Source organism: Odontesthes bonariensis, chromosome 4 (genome assembly GCF_027942865.1).
Source record: "Odontesthes bonariensis isolate fOdoBon6 chromosome 4, fOdoBon6.hap1, whole genome shotgun sequence".
Taxonomy (NCBI): Eukaryota; Metazoa; Chordata; class Actinopteri; order Atheriniformes; family Atherinopsidae; genus Odontesthes; species Odontesthes bonariensis.
In genome coordinates, this window is record NC_134509.1 from 4,868,855 (window position 1) to 4,888,953 (window position 20,099).

At 39.7% G+C, this 20,099-nt stretch overlaps 1 protein-coding gene across 2 annotated transcripts in view; it reads right to left on the reverse strand.

Annotated features, from left to right (window-relative positions):
- The window catches only part of evi5l (ecotropic viral integration site 5 like), a 48,165-nt gene that overhangs the window by 11,629 nt on the left and 16,437 nt on the right, over nt 1-20,099 (reverse strand). Inside the window, exons 3-15 of one of the 2 annotated variants that reach the window (XM_075462586.1) lie at nt 19,393-19,582; nt 16,669-16,893; nt 14,833-14,907; nt 13,665-13,790; nt 13,348-13,491; nt 13,162-13,251; nt 11,899-11,996; nt 11,573-11,633; nt 11,421-11,474; nt 10,912-10,944; nt 8,261-8,401; nt 1,399-1,515; nt 457-597 (exon numbers count right to left, since the gene is read on the reverse strand). In XM_075462586.1, coding sequence (XP_075318701.1) covers nt 457-597; nt 1,399-1,515; nt 8,261-8,401; nt 10,912-10,944; nt 11,421-11,474; nt 11,573-11,633; nt 11,899-11,996; nt 13,162-13,251; nt 13,348-13,491; nt 13,665-13,790; nt 14,833-14,907; nt 16,669-16,893; nt 19,393-19,582 — 1,495 coding nt within the window. The remainder of the gene's footprint in view (nt 1-456; nt 598-1,398; nt 1,516-8,260; nt 8,402-10,911; nt 10,945-11,420; nt 11,475-11,572; nt 11,634-11,898; nt 11,997-13,161; nt 13,252-13,347; nt 13,492-13,664; nt 13,791-14,832; nt 14,908-16,668; nt 16,894-19,392; nt 19,583-20,099) is intronic. The other variant, XM_075462587.1, reaches the window with a different exon arrangement.

The window sequence follows — 20,099 nt, forward strand, 5'->3', positions numbered from 1 at the left end:
TTTATGACCCGTTTTGAGTAAGTACATGCTTGAAGTTTCCAAGCTGGTTTCAAGAAACACAAGGCCTAGTGCATACCACTATGTCAAGATAATGGCTCTAGCATTTACTTAATTCAAGAATATTTTTCAATATATTGAGAAAATAGGCCACGTGTATTTAATTAGAATCAAGAAAAATGTACTTGTTATTAGTTAAAATACACTAATTCTAAGGTATTTGTGGGTTAATTGAGATTAGATATTTTTACTTGTTTTGAAAAATCTTGACAAGCCACATTTTCTTGTTCCATTGACAGATAATTTTGCTTTTTTGAAGCAAAATACACCAAATTTTTGTACTTTTTTTTTCTTGTTTTTGAAAGCTGGCTTTTTGCAGTGTGACACTACATCACTAGAAAATGATTAAAGAGCACATGTGAGTGATATAAGGGCACAGCAGCCATTTGTGTGTTTTACCTGCCAGCGCTGGTTGAGCTCCGTCACACTGTCCTGCATCTCTCTGAATGAGCGCAGCGTCTCCAGCTCCCTCAGCTTCATCTGCTTCACCTCTTCCTGCAGAGCTGCCACGTTGTTCTCATCCGGCAGGCAATTGCTCCTCTGGATGGACAAATATCACAGCCGTACAGTTTAGCAAGATTAACAGACCAACAGCGAGATTAAATAACCAACACACAGACATGAAAGTGGATTTGTGAGGCTATACGTCGGCAAATGTTTTAGAATAAAAAGATGATAAAAATGTTTTTGTTTTTTTTAAGTCACTGACCAATTTCAGTAATACACACAAAGTATATTGTTTGTTTAGGGAAAATTGGAAGCAGGTACTTTAAATGCCAAACATTATTGTGTTTGGTCATCTTGAGGTGAAGCAATAGCACTAAACACAACCACAGATTCGTGTGGTCAGTCATTAACTCATCATGGGTCAGCAGTGTTATGATGATGCACTCTGAGGGAGACCAAAATGTTAGAGGTAAAAAAATCATCCATCCAATAGTTTGAGTTATTTGAGTTTGCACTGAAGCGAGGGAGAGCGACCCACTAACATACAGAGACACACGCAGCTACATTTACAGACGCAAAGGTGGTTACGAAGTAGGAATTTTGGGACTATTACAACACTGAACAAAATTAAAGTCCTGACTGAGGAATATTTTCTTTTTTTGACTTTCACTATTATGTCCCAGTGAAAATTACACAAGGGACTCTTCAATCCATCAGCACAGGAAGTCAAACTAAAAGCCAGAAAACTCTGTCAGTCTCGCTTCGTGTTACACTTACACAGTTTAAGTCATCGGTTAGACAATAACACATGACACATTTCCGGACGCACATTCTTTCCGCTCAGTGTTAATCGTGTTCGTTCTCACGCAGCGAAATGTGTGTGTGGCGGCGCACCTTCTCCAGGTCGAGCACCTTGTCTTGCATTTCCTTCAGCGCTCCGAGCAGTTCGGCCTCACGCAGCCGAGACCGTTCCAGCTGGGTGTGCAGATTGCTCACAAACTGCTCCGTGTACTGAAAACAAACAGCACCATGTTAAGCACCTATATTGTGGCGCTGGTTTCAACGGCGTTGGTTATCAAATTAGAACGTTAGAACAAGTCGGTTTGTTGTACTTTCTCATCTACTAAATACAAACAGTCATATGCTTGGGTCAGCTTTCCGTTTACTGTAATACACAGAGCAGAGGATGCTAATGTCAGCGCTAGCGGTTGAACTCACAAAGTTTCCCTTAGTGTTTTAACAGGTGCGAATTCTGCCACATCTCTTTCTGTTTCTTTTTTCTGTTAAAGACAAAAACAGCCACTGTTGCACTTCTCAAGTCTTTTCTCTCAGAAAGCTGAAATTGTCACTGAGCAACAGATAAACGGTGATGATAACTTTGATTCCTGGCCACAGCTTAAAGGGATAGTTCGCCTCTTTTGACATGAAGCTGTATGACATCCCATATCAGCAACATCATTTATGAACATCTTCTTACCCCCTGCTGCGTCCTGTGAGCAGAGTTCCAGCCTCGTTTTGGTGTTGATGAAGGTAGTCCGGCTAGTTGGCTGGGGTTTAAAAAATAAAGGGTTTTGCTTCTCAAAACAATATGCGTTCAAAAGAGTAATACATTTGCATCACAAAATCATTAGCCAGAAAAAGTCAGACCTCACAATCGCTTGGCGCTAGTTTCTCTCCCTTCGTATCACTGCCTGCTGTGCAGACCGTGCAGACCGAGCAGTAAACACCGTAACAGGTGCAGCTATCGCTAGGTGGCTGAACGCATTGATATTTTCAATTCAATTAAATTTTTATTTATATAGCGCCAAATACCACAAATGTCCTCTCAAGGCACTTAGAAAATAAAGTCCAATTCAAGCCAATTGGAATTCAATTAATTGTAATCATAAGTATTCATAAAATAATCCAATTCGTTCATATAAAGCCAATTCATAAAACAATTTCCTAGCTAAGGATATGAAGGGAGAGAAAATAGCGCCAAGCGATTGTGAGGTCAACACCAAAACGAGGCTGGAACTCGGCTCACAGGACGCAGCAGGGGGTAAGAAAATGTTCATAAATGATATTGCTAATATGGGATGTTATACAGCTTCATGTCAAAAGAGGCGAACTATCCCTTTAATGCGTTCCGGGTAATTTCTTTAACGAATACACCCAGAGCATCAAATGTCACCTGCCAATAAGATACGAGTGCAACGATCTAAATAATTTTGTATTCATATGTCTGTGTAAAAATCTTACTCAATCAACCCAATTTAGTCGGCTCACTGATTCAGTGTGTCGTCAGAATATAGAAAGCCACGGCAGATTTTCACGTCACCACATCAAGGTGAAACTACTCAGATGAGAGCAGCAGAAAAAACAGAGTGGAAACATACTTTCCTATGAGCTAAAATACAACATCTTCAAATTAGGCAAGTGCATAGCGTGAGTAGAGATTCACAATTTGTCATACTGGGTTTTTCAGTCTTTGTTATCAAAGGCGACTGTGCGTGTCTGGAGGCGTGTGAACCCTGGGTGGGTGAAGGGCGCCAGCAATCTGAGCCAGAATGAAAATCACCTTCACGATGATGTACTTCAGAGAGATAAATCAGTTACTTTTTCCCCTTTTCTTTCTATTTGATTTTTTAAAGAAAACTCGTTTAACATACTTTCTCTTGATTGACATCCTTAGGATTTTACCTAATCTTTTGCTTGCTCTGTACACCGTCACACACATAAGAGTGAGCTGTTGAGGTGACTGTGAATTTTAACTGAAAACCAGTGGTTAACAGCACTGTCACAAAGCTGTGTTTTTGTGATAGTAGGACAAACAGCAGATGTATTTTGAAACTAACACATATACAGTACTGTGCAAAGGTATTGAAGCACCAGTCATCTCTTAATGATTTTGCTTTCAAGGTTCTTGACCTTTTTCAAACCTATCAAAATGGTCTTTTGCAAAAGTTCTGCTGGCTTTCAAAGTCTTTTAAAGGCTTTCTTGCATCGTTTTCAGTCCAGTCTTTGCACTTGACCATTTTCAGAGCTATTCAATTCAAGTCAATAATTTCTTTATTATCCCAGAAGGGTAATTATATTGCTGCAGTGTTCATTATCATTAAAGATATTCTATTGTTATAGATAGATGACAAAATGAAATATCAATCAGCTGACAAATATGTGGAAGTGTTTGTTTTTTGTTAATCCACTTAATAGTGACCAATGAATCAATAAAACAAAAAGGCACCCAACTCAAAAGGATGAACCAGCGTTGTATCTACACATAATAAGACAACACAGAAAAGATCCTGTCTTAAACTGTATCTTTAGCCACTTTGTTTCTGACAGCTTGTCAAAAAGACACATCATTTGTTTTTGTTTTTTTGTAGTTTTCTGTAGTTGCATCTATAGGAAATGCACAGTTTGACAGGCATAAAACTGTATTTTTTTTCTCCAAAAATATGATTCCCAAAGAGCTACTATCTGAAAACTTAGATTATCTCAGCAGGATGTGCAGTACTCACTGCATGTTCTAAAGTTCGGTTCAGGTGCAGACTTTATTATTACGTAAGGTAGGCTTAAGCACTGTGGACAAGGGACAGGCTAAACAAGGCGAGGCTGCGTTTCAGTTTTATGCTCCTAAAATCTGGAACAGTCTTCCAAAAGATGTGAGACAGGCCTCAACTCTGACCATGTTTAAATCCAGGCTGAAAACAGTTCTATTCAGCTGTGCATATGACACCTGAAAGTGTTTTATCTGCACTCTTCGCTTTTAAATTAATTAATGATTATTTTTAATGTTTTTTTTATTTTACATTTTTTAAATGATTATTTTTATTATTATTATTATTATTATTATTATTTTTAATGATTTTATTGCCTTGTGTATGAATTGTGCTCTATAAATAAAAATGCCTTGCCTATTATAACTCAGACGGATGTTACAGCATAATGAAAATAAGGCTTATTATCTTAGCATCTTTTGTCTCATCAAACATGGAAAATGACCTCTTCTTTTCTAAGCTAAAGAAACAAAATACAGTCAGACATATCTTACATCAATGTGCGTGTTGCTGTTAGCTACCTCAGTTGATACCACAAATAAGTCAAAGTAGCTCTCTCAAAACGAACCTTACCATGTAACTGGTGTTTTCCCTGCTGAGTCTGAGCCCTGTACTGGCTGCTCTGTTTTACTCTGACTGTTTTTTTTTTACTTTGACTGTTTTTTGTCATATGATCCCCAGCTGTCTGTGTCACCCTGCATGTCAGCACCACCACCGGCATCCTTGCTGATGCATTTTGATGCACATGCTTCAAGAGCTTTACGTTACAGCACGTGTGTTTTTTTAAAATCCTTTTTTTTTTTGGAATTCAGGACTTAGATGCTTCTTTCTGGAATATCATGGGATAGACGGAGTGTTTCCCAACCTTTTTTGGCCTGAGTATCCACTCACACATACAACGCGTGCGATGATTCTCCAAAAGTAGAGCAACACAATGGTTATTACATGAAAATCATTTTATTTAATATCCTTAACTTGAACATAAAATTCTCAGGCTTTCTCTCTCTTTTTTTTTAACCTCAGTTGAATTCAACATAAGAATAAAAAAACATTTTCTTGAAATATAAATAATTAACCAAAATAGTATAAATACTAAATCAAAATAATCTTCCTATCTAACTTAAACAAGTAACATTTCTCTTTTTTTTTTATTAATATTTACAAAAATATTTAAATGAATATTAAAATAATAATAATAATAATAATAATAATTAAAAAAAAACTCCCTGTGCACCCTGTACCCCCGGTTGGGAAACACTGGATAGAGGTTGGGACAAACTAGTCATACGGGTTAAAACACCCCCTGATTGGAACTCACCTACCTACCCAACCTGGGCCAGTAATCACACCAGTGCCCGCAGCTTGATCAGGTCACAAAACTCACAAAAAGAAATGACATGAAAGCTTGTGTAAGAGGGTTCAGGCTGTGTGTAATAAAGATGGTCATAACAAATATTGAATTTAAGCTTGACAAAATTGTAAAAACAATTCTTTGCCTTTAAATACTGTTTTTCCATTTATAACAGAACATGTTTCAATAAATCACTGTACCTTTCCCGTTTTTCTGGAAATATTGATTTTTTTTCCCCCTTCCCTGACGCCATAGACATATTTGTAAGATGACTCTGTCAGTATAAATTGTCTCAAATAAGTTCAGGAAGCATGAGGTATCAAATATTAACACGGGGATTGGCCACCAGAGTCCAGTCGAGACAACATTGAGAATCTTGATGATCAGGACTTTACACAGCGGTTCAATTCTCCCATCACAAAATCTTGGTTAAGGGTGGTCCAATCAAATATTAGAGTGTGTGACTTTTCTTTTGGGCCAGGCAGTGTATAAATAAGTGTCTGAAGACGTTTCAGTAGTACTGTACTTACGTGTTCTGAGTGAACGAAGCAAATTAAACTAAGAGAGGCTCCTTTCTGCTCTTCACAAACACAATGTGATTTTATCTTCCAAGTTGAGTAGCAACATGTTGCAGCGGATCATACGTTCAGCCTTCTGCAAATTTAAAATATTTTACATTCCAGTCGTGGAACCAAGATAAATTCAAAAATACTTGATTGAGGGTACAATTCCTTCACATGCCTTAAAAAATATTAAATCTCTCCTGAAAACAGTATATTTGCAGTTGGCTCATCCAACTAAACCCATCCAAGTTGAGTGGTCAGGGTGGTTTGGGGTTAGTGGGACATAAAGTAAAATGATAAACACCTTGTATGTGGGCAGAGTTGGACGATCCAACTTCCATCTTTAAGCAGGGTGAAGCAAGAGGCTACTCGATTAAACGGCCATTGCTTTGTGAGCATTACGATAGTTCACATTGACTAATTATTGCTAAAACTGTCAAAATGTACTATTTTTACAACTGTTGGTGGTTGAGGTGGAACTTTTAACTACATGATATCATGTTAGGAAGCTTGTAAGAAATCAACTCTTCCAATAAATGCGTGTTTTGAATGTGAAATCTGAGTGTGCAAAGCATTTAGCAAATGTCTGATTAAAGTATTAGAATACACTACATTGTATGATGACTTGCTTTGAGCTGGTGAGATACATTACTTGAAATTTTCTTCATGGAAACAACAAAATAACAGAGATGATTAAAAGTCATACATCAATTATAGTTAGAATTATATTACATAATATATATATTATATAAATAATTATATTAAAGTCCTGCATGTGGAAATGAAAGCGAACACTATGAAAAGTTTATCAAACAAGGAAAAAACACAGAAAAAAAGATGCTGGATGCTCAGAAAAATGGTTAGAAAACGTTAGTTGGTTATAGCTGGTTTTCAATCCTTTCTAAAAAAAATTGCAGCAGGTGAGCAGTATCTGAAAGAGTACAGCTGAACACATGCAAGTGTTAAAAGAGCTGGGCAGCTAATGAAAAACTAGAGCTAGAAAGATCTGGAAAAGGCCTTGCACCCGTTTCATCTCAGCACAGATGAAAAGCACATAAAAATGTTGCATCATGGATTTCTGAGTGACACAAATAATCTGTAAAGCACTTTGAAACTACTGCTAAGAGTACTGCCATGGCCATGTTTTCTTTGCAATGGAGAATTCAATTAACAAGTGATCTGGAATGCAAATTTTGTATACAAGTTGACTTGACCGGACATTAACTCAGTAACTCATGAGTCACAAATGTGTGTTTTTGATCTAATGTGGTCTACAAAGGTCCAGGAGGGACAGCAGGGAAGCATTTAAACTTTGATAACATTAAACGCCACTTAAATGTTTGCCCAAATAACGACCCTGACCTTAACAGCTTTAAGAAAGGTCCCAACTGGAGAGAGTTTGGATGGAAGATTAGAATGAGGTACTTCAGGACCCCACAAATGACATCAAAATGGAGCAATACCTCAGGGCAGTGTTGGAGGGGATGTGGTATGGTGGGGGACCATGCACATATTTTTTGGGATTGCCCGATTCTCTCAGGTTACTGGCAAAATGTACAAAAAGAAATAAAGAAATGCTTATTAATAGACTTACCACTAGAACCACCATATTTTATTCTAGGGGTACTACCAGATGGTCTTGAGGAAAATGATGACACAGATTTATTACCAACACTTCTCTTGATTGCTAATAAAGTTATTACAGCCTCATGGTTGCAGCCACAACCCCCAACAATTGCACAATGGAAAGACAGAATCCAAGAGGTTTATAATATAGAGAATTTGACAGCATTTTTACACTTAAAAACAGAGGCTTTTATATGGAAATGGACAAGAATTGCCCTACATTTTCATTTAATATAGTAACAATCACTAATATTCCTATCTATTTTTACTTTTATATTCTGTACTGTTATTTTATTGTATTTCTTTTTTTTTTTTTGGTTTTCATATGAATAACTAACTTCTGAGAATACTGGTTTGAATTTGTGGAATGTTGTCATCTGTGGAGTATTTTTATACCTGTGGATATACCTGCTCTGTTTTGTCCTGTGCTGTGGATTTAATGTAATGTATGACTGCAATTTATAAATGAAAATAAAAAGAAGTTCCAAAAAAAAAAAAAAAAAAAGAAAGGTCAGCGGTTCTGTGAGCACATATTATCATCAAAGAAACAGACCATTTTCGAAGATAACCTTACTTTCTTGGGGAAGACTGTTGTGAAGCTGGAGTCAACAGACCGTTAGCTTGGCTAACGCTGGAAGAAGGCGGAAACAAAAGCTTTCTGTCGATTCATTTACCCTCTGCTGTTGCAGGTCTCTGATGGCGTCCTGGGCTTTCTCGAGGCTCTCGTTGGCTGTGTTGTACTGCTGCCTCACCACAGCCAGCTCCCGCTTGATCACATAGTTTTCCTCGGCTTCCTGTGCTCTTGTCACCTGACCCTGTAATTAGCACGCCAGAGGAGCACAAGGGTTCCAACTTTAAAATGCAGGCAACGTAAGAATAAAGAGCAACAGTGAGGAACGCAGTGTTTTTAGGTTCAGGGGAACTTGGATATATGTCATGAAGCAGGTTTGTTATGTCTTCAATGTAAGATATTCGGAATAGGGCTTTTTTTTCTTGCAAACTTGTTAGATAACAAAATCAGTGCCACTCATATCAGGGATTTAAACATGAAGCATAGCCAGAAGGCTTCATTCCAAACATGAATGGTAAAGAGAGAAAAAAAATTAGCCTGGTTCAGTCAGAACATAAAGTAACTGCCTGCCAGTGCCTTTCCCCTTCATTAACCTCATCTTATACACGAAAAAAGACAAAAGACATGACTGTGGACGACCAAGAGGAAGCCATTATTATTCAAATCCTGTGGAGGACTACACCTGCTTATTTACCTGGATTCTATTTCTAAAAGAAGCTTCAATCCTTCAATATTTGAAGGTCTTTAGTCTTATTAGTGACCCAATCAGTCTGCTGGCAGCAGCATCATATTAAGCACAGAATATTTTTATCTAACTTTTGGCAAGAAAGCAAATGGCACATTTCCCCAGTTACTGCACATTTTGGTGAACTAAAGGCATATCGAATGAAAACTTGATCAACCTCAACTTATAAAACATTGGGACGATATGGATGATGAAAAACAGAACAAAATGGAGTGATTCCTACATTTATTTTGACTTTCATTCCACTGCAGACAGTTTAAAGGTACTTCATGTTTTTTCTAGTCAGCTTGATCTCACTAGTTAATATACAGCGATTCACTATGTGAAAATCACAGAGATTTTAGGGCAACATATGCTGCCTTCAAAACGAAAAAGAACACACACACACAAAAAAAAAAAACATTCTACACTTCGTACAAAACAATGGCAGAAGAAGAAGAGGGTACAGGTACTGGATTGGCCAGCCAACAGTCCTGACCTGTCACTAATATAGAGTATGTGGAGAACTTTAAAAAGGAAAGAAACTGAGAAGATGCGTTTGCCTTTTCTTCCTGCAACACCTGAAAAGCTACCTGTTGGCATCGTCAATGCCAGCATGTCTTTTAAAGTGATACTCCGGAGTAGATTCAACCTGGGGTCATTTGAACCGTGATATCCAGCCAAGTAGCCCACCCGCAGTTTTTTCGATATTGGCTGAACATCAGCTGAGTTACTGAGTTATCCCGAATAGCTTCGTACAAGGATTAATGGACCCTGGCAGTATCTCCAAAACTACCACACTAAAATCACATGCCATGACACCAAACTTCTACAGTAGTACAAATATGGTCTGTACTCACCAAACGATGCATTTGGAAGTTTGAAAATAGTCCAGGAGTTTATTATTATCAACACAAGCCTGATAGCTTCTCTGCAGCTAAAGCTGCGTTGACGTCACTTCAGAGAGCTGGGAGCTTCAAAGTAAGATGAGGGTTGATCTACTACTGTAGACAACAAAGCAAGGCTTCTCAATTTCTCCATTGATAAAATAATTTCACAACTCTACAACATAAAAATTCATAAAAAATCATGTAGAATATAGCATATACTTTGTTGTCTACAGTAGTAGACCAACCCTCATCTTACTTTGAAGCTCCCAGCTCCCTGACGCAGCTTTAGCTGCAGAGAAGCTATCAGGCTTGTGTTGATAATAATAAACTCCTGGACTATGTACAAACTTCCAAATGCATCGCTTTGTGAGTACAGACCATATTTGTACTACTGTAGAAGTTTGGTGTCATTACATGTGATTTTAGTGTGGTAATTTTGGAGATACTGCCAGGTCCCATTAGCGCTTGTACTAAGCTATTCGGGATAACTCTGTAACTCAGCTGATGTTCAGCCAATATCGAAAAAACTGCGGGTGGGCTACTTGGCTGGATATCACGGTTCAAATGACCCCAGGTTGAATCTACTCCGGAGTATCACTTTAAGCACTGTGAGAAAGAATTGCAACATTACAAATCTTCACAATCCCTATTTTTTTTTTAATTTGTAATGTGATGCAGGTCTGAAAAGCAAAAATGTGTGTGTGTTAACAAATCAAATTAATGTGACAAGAAAAAACATGAAAACTCTTTGCTTCATAGTGTCTGCAATAAAACAAAAGTCACAGTAAATTTAAGAAACACTGCTTTTTTAAATTTTTTTTAAAAAAAAGAGCCTTTTCAACACCCTCCCAACTAATTATGATTTAAGGTTGTGACATTAATGGTAGCAAAAATGACAAACTTTGACATGCCACATGCAGGGACTGTGCAACCTTGTATCGTCATAACACTATGTGCATTCAGGGATAACACAATGGTTTTGTGGGCTGAGCAAGTTAACAACAAAAACAATCTTTCATGCGTATTTGTCAGGTTACGGGTAAAAACAGGGAGAGAGGCAGTGCAGGAGAACAGAGCAGGTAGGTGTGAGTAGGACAGAGGTTAGCAAGATCTGTTGGAAAGTGGTTTACAGTACTCTACCTGTATCAATCTGTCTGCCAGAGCGGCACTCTCCTACAACGCAACCAAGGAGAGGAACAAGAGGATGAAAATAAGTGATGAAGAGAGTGAAAAACAGTGGGACGCCAGGAAGGATAAACAACGAGAAAAACTCACGAGACAATTAAAGGGAGAATTACAAATGAAATCAGAGGTTGAGGGAGCAAACGTTGAGTAAAGAGGACGTGTTTGTGAGCAAGAGAAGAGGCAGCAATGAGATCTCTCTGAGAAAAAGTACATGACAGAAGAGGAAACGTTAAAAACCTGAAGACTTTAACAGCAGAGTGCTGGAGAAAACATCCACACCCACACATACACATACATACATACATACACGAACAAGCACTGCAGGGGAGGGAACTAAAAAACAAGTTTAGAAGTCATTACAGTATTAAACTAAAGTCCTCCCCCAAACTAATCTGGATATTTTGCTTCAGTGATGCTGCTGATTTAAATTAGAATTGAGATGACATGGGAGGCCGTTCTTTTACCTTCTCCAGAGTCTCAATCCTCTGCTTTAGCAGTCTGTTTTCTGTGCGTAATCTCTGAGAGAAGTTAGAGAAGAAAAGTACCGAACATTTATTATCTATGAAGCTTTTTATCACAATATCTTGTCAAGCATCAATATAGAAAACACACGCACCTTAATCTCAATTTGTTCCTCCATTTCTTTGTTCTTGATTGCGGTGTATTCTTTCTCAAGCCTGAAAAAAGGGAAAAGGACAAACTCATCTCATTAGTGTTTTGCTTCACCGATTGGGGTTTCATTCAAATTACGATGCTCGTAAAGCAAACATCACAAAGAGGAAAATGATTTTTCCCAATTTATCGCAGCTCAGAAAAACAAAACAAGCACGCATCACTCAACACCGGATGCGAGTGTGCTTCGGTGTGAAAGTCAAAGCATTACATGAAGCCTCTTCGGCCTCTGGTCTCACAAAAGGTTCGCCGAGTAATAAGCATTCTTACTTCCTCATCCTCTTGGGGTTGTATTTGACCTGGTAGGCCCTGAGGATCAGCTTGTCGGGGCAGCTGTCAAACTGGTGGGGAATCACCTTCTGGAAATGCTGGTAGACCCAGAGGGAAAAACACATGCGACAAAGATGCTCATTAAAATTCTATGAAGAGGCAGACAGACACAGTTTAAATAACCAAAGAAGAACCACCATGGACCTGCATGTGGAAATACACCAGCTGCTATGTCTGTGGAGCAACGATTGCTAGAATATGCTGTGATTCAAAGGCAAAAAAAAAAAAACCTATGTGCTTCCAATCTAATTAAAAAAATGTATCTAATTAACTGATTCATATCATGTTTAATACATTTGCACTTCAGGAAATGAGCAGTGTGTATCCAAGTATCTATTTTTAAGTTATTAGTTGCATGAGTGTTAAAAATTTAGTGCCAGGAAAGAAAGAAATAAAAAAGTCAAATAAAAAACAGGAAATATCTGCCAAGAAATAAATACTTTATATACATATAAAGTCAAACGTATCAGCAGTATCTGCAAAATCCCTTTACTTTCACATATTTTCATCCCATTATATTAAAGAGCAAAATGACAGTTCATTAGTTTGATGGTAGGTGATATGTTTTCAATAATCATAATTATAAGATTAAAGAATTATTCATCCATCATTTATAATGTCGTCAGAAACATCAATGATACATTTCTAGCTGCTCAGTGACTAGGACTGGCCATTTTTTACATCATTTATGTAAAAGAGTCTCAAAATCTAGCTTCGTTTGATTGAAAAAAAAAAAGTTAAAATGCTCTTACATCTTACAGAATAAACAATTGTTCATTTGAATAAGAAAGAAAGAGAATAACGACCGTGTGACTCCCTAAGAGCTGGCAGGTACAGTGTACTAGAATTCTTCAATTGAAGATCAGACACTATGAACAAGTTTGACTTTTAATGAGCGTTATGCATTACTGTTAAACCTTCTGCATTCAGATCATAGATGATATACCGAACGGGCAAAATCTTTTGTTTTAGAAATCAAGCTCCACGAACAGGGATCAAAAATCAACACCGCAGCACTGTTCAATTCTGTATATAATAGAGGTAAACCAGCACGTTGAATGAGAGAAGCTCAGATCTTAACTTAGCTGCTCAGGAAGCTCGCGTGCAGAGGGGAAATTGGGACGTGGAGCTTTTGTTTTGTGGCTGAATCTGTAACATGACACTAATTTCTGCAGAAAGTAACACACAGCTGCAGTTGTTTACCTGTGACATGGCCTCCATGTCCAGCTGAATGAGGTCAGTCTGGTTGTACTGCAGGATGGCCAGGCCCACTCGGAAGATAATCTCTAGGCCCTGAGGAAAGGTCAAACATTTGTACATTTTTGCATTCACAAATTAAAGATACACAGACAAAGCACGTCTCTCTGTAGATTCACAAATGTTTCCTACCTCATACATGAAAATATCGAAGATGCGTGTGGCAACAGGTAGTGGGAGAAAGGTGAGAAAAAGGGTGAGGAACCAGGACGACGCGTACATGGATGTGTGGAAACTCTGAGAGCGGAAATGAACGTTCAGTTCGGGAAGTTGCTCCTGAGGAAGCAGAACGACACAACTTCAAGCCTCAAAATGCTAAATAGAAGCCCCAAAAAAACGTACCAGAGAAGGAAGTGCTGCGAGGAAATGTAAAACAGTGTTTTGCTGCTCCCTTGTGGACAACAGTCACAATGCAAGTTTGTATAAAGGATCTCCCGCTTCCTTTTTACCTGTAGCAGATATTCAAACTGGTAGATGCAGAGGCCGAGCTCTGCCATGCTGGGTTTGAACAGTTCCCTCAGACGGTACTCTTGCATTAGACGCACAAAAACACAAAATGCCTCCTCTTCTGGCATCTGGGAGAAGGCAAGAGGGGGGGAGTGATGCTGCTTATGCTGAACTGTTTGTGACACAATGGCTCAAATTTTTGAAAGAAAACCTCTAGAGACAACAACATTAGAATGCAAGAAATCTACTGGGACCTGTCACCGTTAAAGTAATACTATGTAACATTTCTACCTTAAAATAACAGCTTGAAAAAAATTGTGCGACTAGAATGAGTTTTAATATTACGATTGGTCTGTCTCCTATGCCCTTCGGGGGTCTGAGTTGGAATAACTGCGCTATGTAACTTTGCTGGACCGGCCCGAGAGCTGAGCGGAAAAACTTCGATTTGCTTTCTGGCACACCTACTGCAAAAACAAATAGACCCCTCTCACGCTCCCAGGTATAAGGCTAAGCTAGCGCAACATTGTCAGTACGATCATCATGGCAGAGGCACCGAAGAAACAGAAGAAGACGTTGACTGATGAAGCAAGGGATAGAAAGAGAGAGGCCGACAAAGCAAGAGACCGGACTAGAGTTGCTCTCGGAACAGCTTTTACTCGTTGGCGAGAGCTGAAAGAAACATTTGGATACAAGTTCGATTCAGAGCTAGCCACCTTTCTGCTGGATTAGTAAGTAGCTTATTTGCTGCCATGCTTTGTGCTGTGTTGTACTTGCTTGATGTTTCACTGTGTTCGGAAAGTGACTCGCTAGTTTGTTATAACTGAGGAAAAATATTTTCAACTGATTTCGCTAGGTTTAGCCGCTAGCAAGACCTCTCGTTAGCGATGTTAGCAAGCTTGCTATATCACGCTTGAACATTGATGCTAGATATACTCTCGCGTACGCTTCTTTGTGGTGTTATTGTGATCGCTGTGTGGCTTACTTGCCACCCGTGAAACGTGAAAGGGTGTTGTATTTACGAAAGTGTCGTAACCGTACATTACCTCCAAGCCTGTAGGGGGAGCTCCATAATGGGCTTTTTGAGAAGTTACATAGTATTGCTTTAAGCTCAGACTCCCAATGTTGATTCTTCATGAAAAATAAGAAGTATGGGTAAAATTTGACAGTTACCTGCATTAGAAGCAATCCAACGATAAAAGCACTGCCCTGGCAGTATCCCACCTCACGATCCACCAGAGAGTATGCCTGGAAAACACCAACAGGCATTACAGCATTACATTACTTTTGCTTTGTTGTGTGCTTGTAGAAAAATGACATCTGTAATCTGGACTGAACATTCAGACTGCAAGCAATGGGATGAGCAAGTCACCAGAGATCTCTTCATTTCCTGACCAGTTCAGCTACAACAGACCTCAACTGATCTGCGGACAATCAACAAGCTGGTTTCCATGGTGGTTAACAGCACGTTTCCACAAGTCGTGTGTCTCTGTATTCTTTTTCTTTTCTTAGGAACAAAATCAAATCAAGGATGGACGATAATTAAAATCATTTATATAGTTCCAGTTTACTGCAGGATGAGCTGTTCAAAATGACAAAATGACACTCTGGTTTCAGGATGTCGTTCTGAAATAACACACTTCATTGTTTGAGCAAGATTATCGGAAAAAAGGGAGGAATATCACGTTGCTAGTTTCTTCAATATGAGAATTCGCTGCTTTTGTCAAATTTACAATCTCTGTAATCAGTATATTATATATAAATCATATATATTAAATTACTGTAAATCAATAAAATGAAAAAAATTACCCTTTTGGAGATTACAAAAGTATTTCTCCACCCAAAACAATGAATCCTACTTGAACATCATACTGATGGCTGGAAAAATGCTGCTGAACTGGAGTTTGTGTTGGTAACACTGAGTGAAAGAAGTAAAGAGGTAAAAACGAAGAAGACTGACAGCTCGCAGCCAAGGATATAAACTGTTAGAACAATTAAAAACATGTATAAATAATATTAAAAAAAACATTTCAAGTAAAGGCAGGCATTTAACATGTTTTTTTAAACTTCAACATAAGCACAAAATGTTTTGGTGACCGTCTTTAACCCTTCGGCCAAATATTTCCAATCAGGGCTAAATGTGCAGCGGCCAGAAGACCGGAAACCTTTTTTCTGCTTTTTGACTTGCGTCAAAAAATAAAATTGCAACAGAGAAGGGTCTTTATTTATACTTCTGGAACTGAATTGATGTACCAGTTAAGATTATCATCATTATTACCAGGGAATGAAAACTGAGGAACCTTTAGGATGTTATCAACTAATGTAGGCCCAGTGCAATCACTTACAAATTAATGGCAAGTTTTTCTCCACAAAGCAGCCGTACCTTGACACCAGATAGTCTCTTTTTCCTTTTACCACTTTTCTAGCTGAGCTAAATGTTCTATTTACCCTTTTCAGGTATTGCAAATTGATAACTTTGGATCCTTTTAACTTACAATGAAAAACTTCCAGAATGAAGTCAAGCTGGTGTCTGTGGCTGTGCCGATCCGTATGTGCATGATCCGTTTACTCACCGTTTTATTATGAACGTAAAACCTAACCTTTCATTTGAGAACAGAGACTTCAGAAATAGTTTTCTAACAGAAATAGCTTTTCAGGCCATATCCAGGCTAAAGGATGACCGCTGTTGTGAACGACCCAAACTGCAGTTTTCTAAGATTTGTCCAGACTTGACCTTCGATGTTTTGCTATAAAAGGTCACCGTGGTGGCAGCTTATTAGACACTGCTGTGAAAACCTGTCATAACTCTCCTGTATCCATGTCACTAAATGTTTAAGATATTCCCTCAAGGAGCTCCTAAAAACATCTGGTTTATGATGATGGGGTGGACAGACAACCTGAAAATGATTCCTCTGGCCACACCTGTTACCAACACAGAGGATTGCAGCACAGGTCTTGCCTTTTTCTTCGAGGCTACCCATCAACCCGTGATGAAATGCCCGCACTCACCTTCATGACGTTGAAGAGGACTTCCTGCCCCAGGCTGTCCTGCCCTTTGAAGAACTCGTGCTCGGGGTAGGTGCGGGCAATGTCTCTGCGGATGAGCTTCTCACAGGGGGATGACATCTTCAGCAGCTCAGAGTACTGATTCTTCACCGGCATGTCGGTGGCATTGCCCAGCAGCTGCCAGACGATGGCGCGGAAGTGATGGGGGATGCCCTTCCTGATCAACTCCTAGGGGCCAGAGAGACAAAGACATTCAAGATGGATTTCTACATTTGTTTTAAATGTACTGAGAGATGCAAATTTGAGGGATTAAAGGGATAGCTCGCCTCTTTTGACATGAAGTTGTATGACATCCCATATTAGCAACATCATTTATGAACATCTTCTTACCCCCTGCTGCGTCCTGTGAGCAGAGTTCCAGCCTCGTTTTGGCGTTGATGAAGGTAGTCCGGCTAGTTGGCTGGGGTTTAAAAAATAAAGCGTTTTGCTTTTCAGAACAATATGCGTTCAACAGAGTAATACATTTGCATCACAAAATCGTTCTCCAGGAAAAAGTCAGACCTCACAATCGCTTGGCACCATTTCTCTCTCCCTTCGTATCACTGCGTGCTGTGTAAACTGTGCAGACCGAGCAGCAAACACCGTAACAAGTGCGGCTATCGCTAGGTGGCTGAACGCATTGATATGAAGGGAGGCAAAAATAGCGCCAAGCGATTGTGAGGTTTGACTTTTTCTGGCTAACGATTTTGTGATGCAAATGTATTACTCTTTTGAACGCATATTGTTTTGAGAAGCAAGAGGCTTTATTTTCGGGACCCTAGCAAACTAGCCGGACTACCTTCATCAACACCAAAACGAGGCTGGAACTCTGCTCACAGGACGCAGCAGGGGGTAAGAACATGTTCATAAATGATGTTGCTAATATGGGATGTCATTCAGCTTCATGTCAAAAGAGGCGAACTATCCCTTTAAGCTTGTCAGAAGAGCAGACAGATGAGAAAAGAACTCCTATGAGGATCTCTTCACTCTTGTTTTCTTGCATCATAGACTTTGCAGGCAGTCAATAGCCTGGCTAACGCGTCCACATCTCGATGAGATGGTGGTCTGGAAACTAGGTGTGCATTTTCTAGTATTTGAGGCGTGGTTTACGAATGTCTAGAGCCGTTTATTGGGCGCTACGAATGTCTATCAAATGGCATCTGGTTCTTCCCATGCTGCTTTGCGCGCAATTCATAGCCATTTGTATCACTTATACCAGATGACGTACCGTAAATCCTCTAATATTGGCCTGTATTCCATTACTGGCCGGGATTCTAATATTGGCCGGTCTCGCTGTCGGAGGAGGTAAATACTGGCCGGACTCTTATACAGGCCGGGTCTATAATTAGAACCAACGATTTCTCTGGGCAGCCTCAACATTATACCGGTACTTGTGATCGTAACATACAAGACTTGCAGCTCAATGCGCTTTACAGTCAGATTACCGGTAACAACAAAGTTAAAGCAAAATTAAGTAAAATAAAAAATAAATAAGTAAGATATATGGTATGTTGAAATTAGCATTCACTTCTATCACTATCGCATTCGAATGAGATCACGATCGTGAGTGAGCCTGTCCACTGTGACTTGCAATAACGGCCAAACTACCGATATCGTTTTTTACAGCCCTGCGCTGCTGCCCGTCTGCGCGAGGAAGAGAACAGACAGGCAGCAGAACATGAGGAGGACGAAGAAGAACTGTACAATAATGAACTTGTTGTAGAGACTGGCGCGAGTGATGAGGAGATTACGGGGAGAGATGAAGAGGAGATGAAATACCGGTAGCCTAATTATCACCATGGTTAAGTGACAATGCACTACTGGTAACTGCGGTCAAGTGAGCCGCGGATGAACGAGTGGCGGCTCACTTGACCGCAGTCTACTGGTACCGGTATGTTTGCTACGTTTCTGTTACCATATTACTGGTACTACACTGGAATTTAGCCTGAATTGCCGGTATTTGTCTATTTTATAAGTTCAAATAGACACAAAATCTCGTTTTTATTCATTCCACTGGTAGTCCGTTTTGCTCAAATAGAAATAGAGGCCTGTCTCTAATTCTGGCCTCCTTCCAATAATGGCCGGGACCAAGATGCACGTGAGTGAATAAAGGCCCCGGCCTATATTAGAGGATTTACGGTATGTAGAACGACAGAAATTCGACGAGGAAGAAGAAGACGCTTTACTGTGTATGAGAAGATGATGGCGCTTAACGATTATTTTTAAAAGTAAACTTGCGTTCTAAGCTACTTAAAACACTTTCTAAGGCTGCATCGAACGGTAACGTTGTGCCTGCTGCCATGTTGGATTAACACTCTACAAGCTTCGGTGTCGCGCATAGACGTCGTCACCGTCTTGCTGCTGCCCCCCCCGTTCTGTGATTGGTTCCCTAACTCAGGCAAAAATAAGGGCGGTGGTTTCCAGGCTGCCTTTGCAGTGTGAATGAAATCACGCGCAAAGCAGCATGGGAATTCCCAGGCTAAGCAGTCAATGCACTTTTGCTTAATTTATTTTCTCTCCCATATTGTCCTGACTTGTTTTTCCTCTGTCATCCATCTTCTTTCCCCCAGGGACTTCTCTTTTTTTGACAGAGGGCACACAGGGACAGAGAGGACACACATATACAAGGAAAGTGCCGCATGTGAAATTCTCTCTCTTTTTTTTTTCATTTCGACCTTCGACTCCCACCTTTAGAAGTTTGTCCTTTTTGCGTCTCCACTCCTCCCACTCATTGACAATGCGGCCCCACAGAATCCAGGTATCTTCCTCCAAGTGCGACAGGTTTGAGGAGGCCGAGGAGCTGGACACCAGTGAGGAACCGCTGTTGCGTCTCGAGCCACTCATTGATCGCATCGACTTGGAATCGGCCTCGAGCAACCTGTGAGCAGACAGTTTATGAGGTTTGTTTCTCTTGTATGACAAACAAGCTGTGAAAGTGAAAGGTAAGCTGATACAAGTATCAAGAGTCCCAGAAGGTGAGGCGCATTGTGACAACCCAAGAGCTGCACCAAAAGCCTCAGGGCTGGTTTTCTCAAACATGAGGATATCACAGGCAGCTGGATGGGCTCCCACATGACAATGACAATGGTAAAGAACAACATTAACGTCTTTGTTTACAAGGTCAGGCTGTGTTTTCTCTCTTGTGGTGGAAGTGAGGTTGTTTGGCCATTAACTCTGCTCCCTGTGAGTCAGTCTGACAAATAACCATTAGAAAGGGTTATTAGCTGTGGCCTAAATAAAGACGAGCGAAATGTTTTCTTCAAACATACTTATTTATTCTTTTCATCCTTTTGGAGGCTGTGGATCTGCAGTTTGCCAGAGAGCAGATATGATGTGATTAAAGAGACTGCTCTTTATCTCGGGGGGGTGCTGAGTTGATTCCCACTTTGACCCCA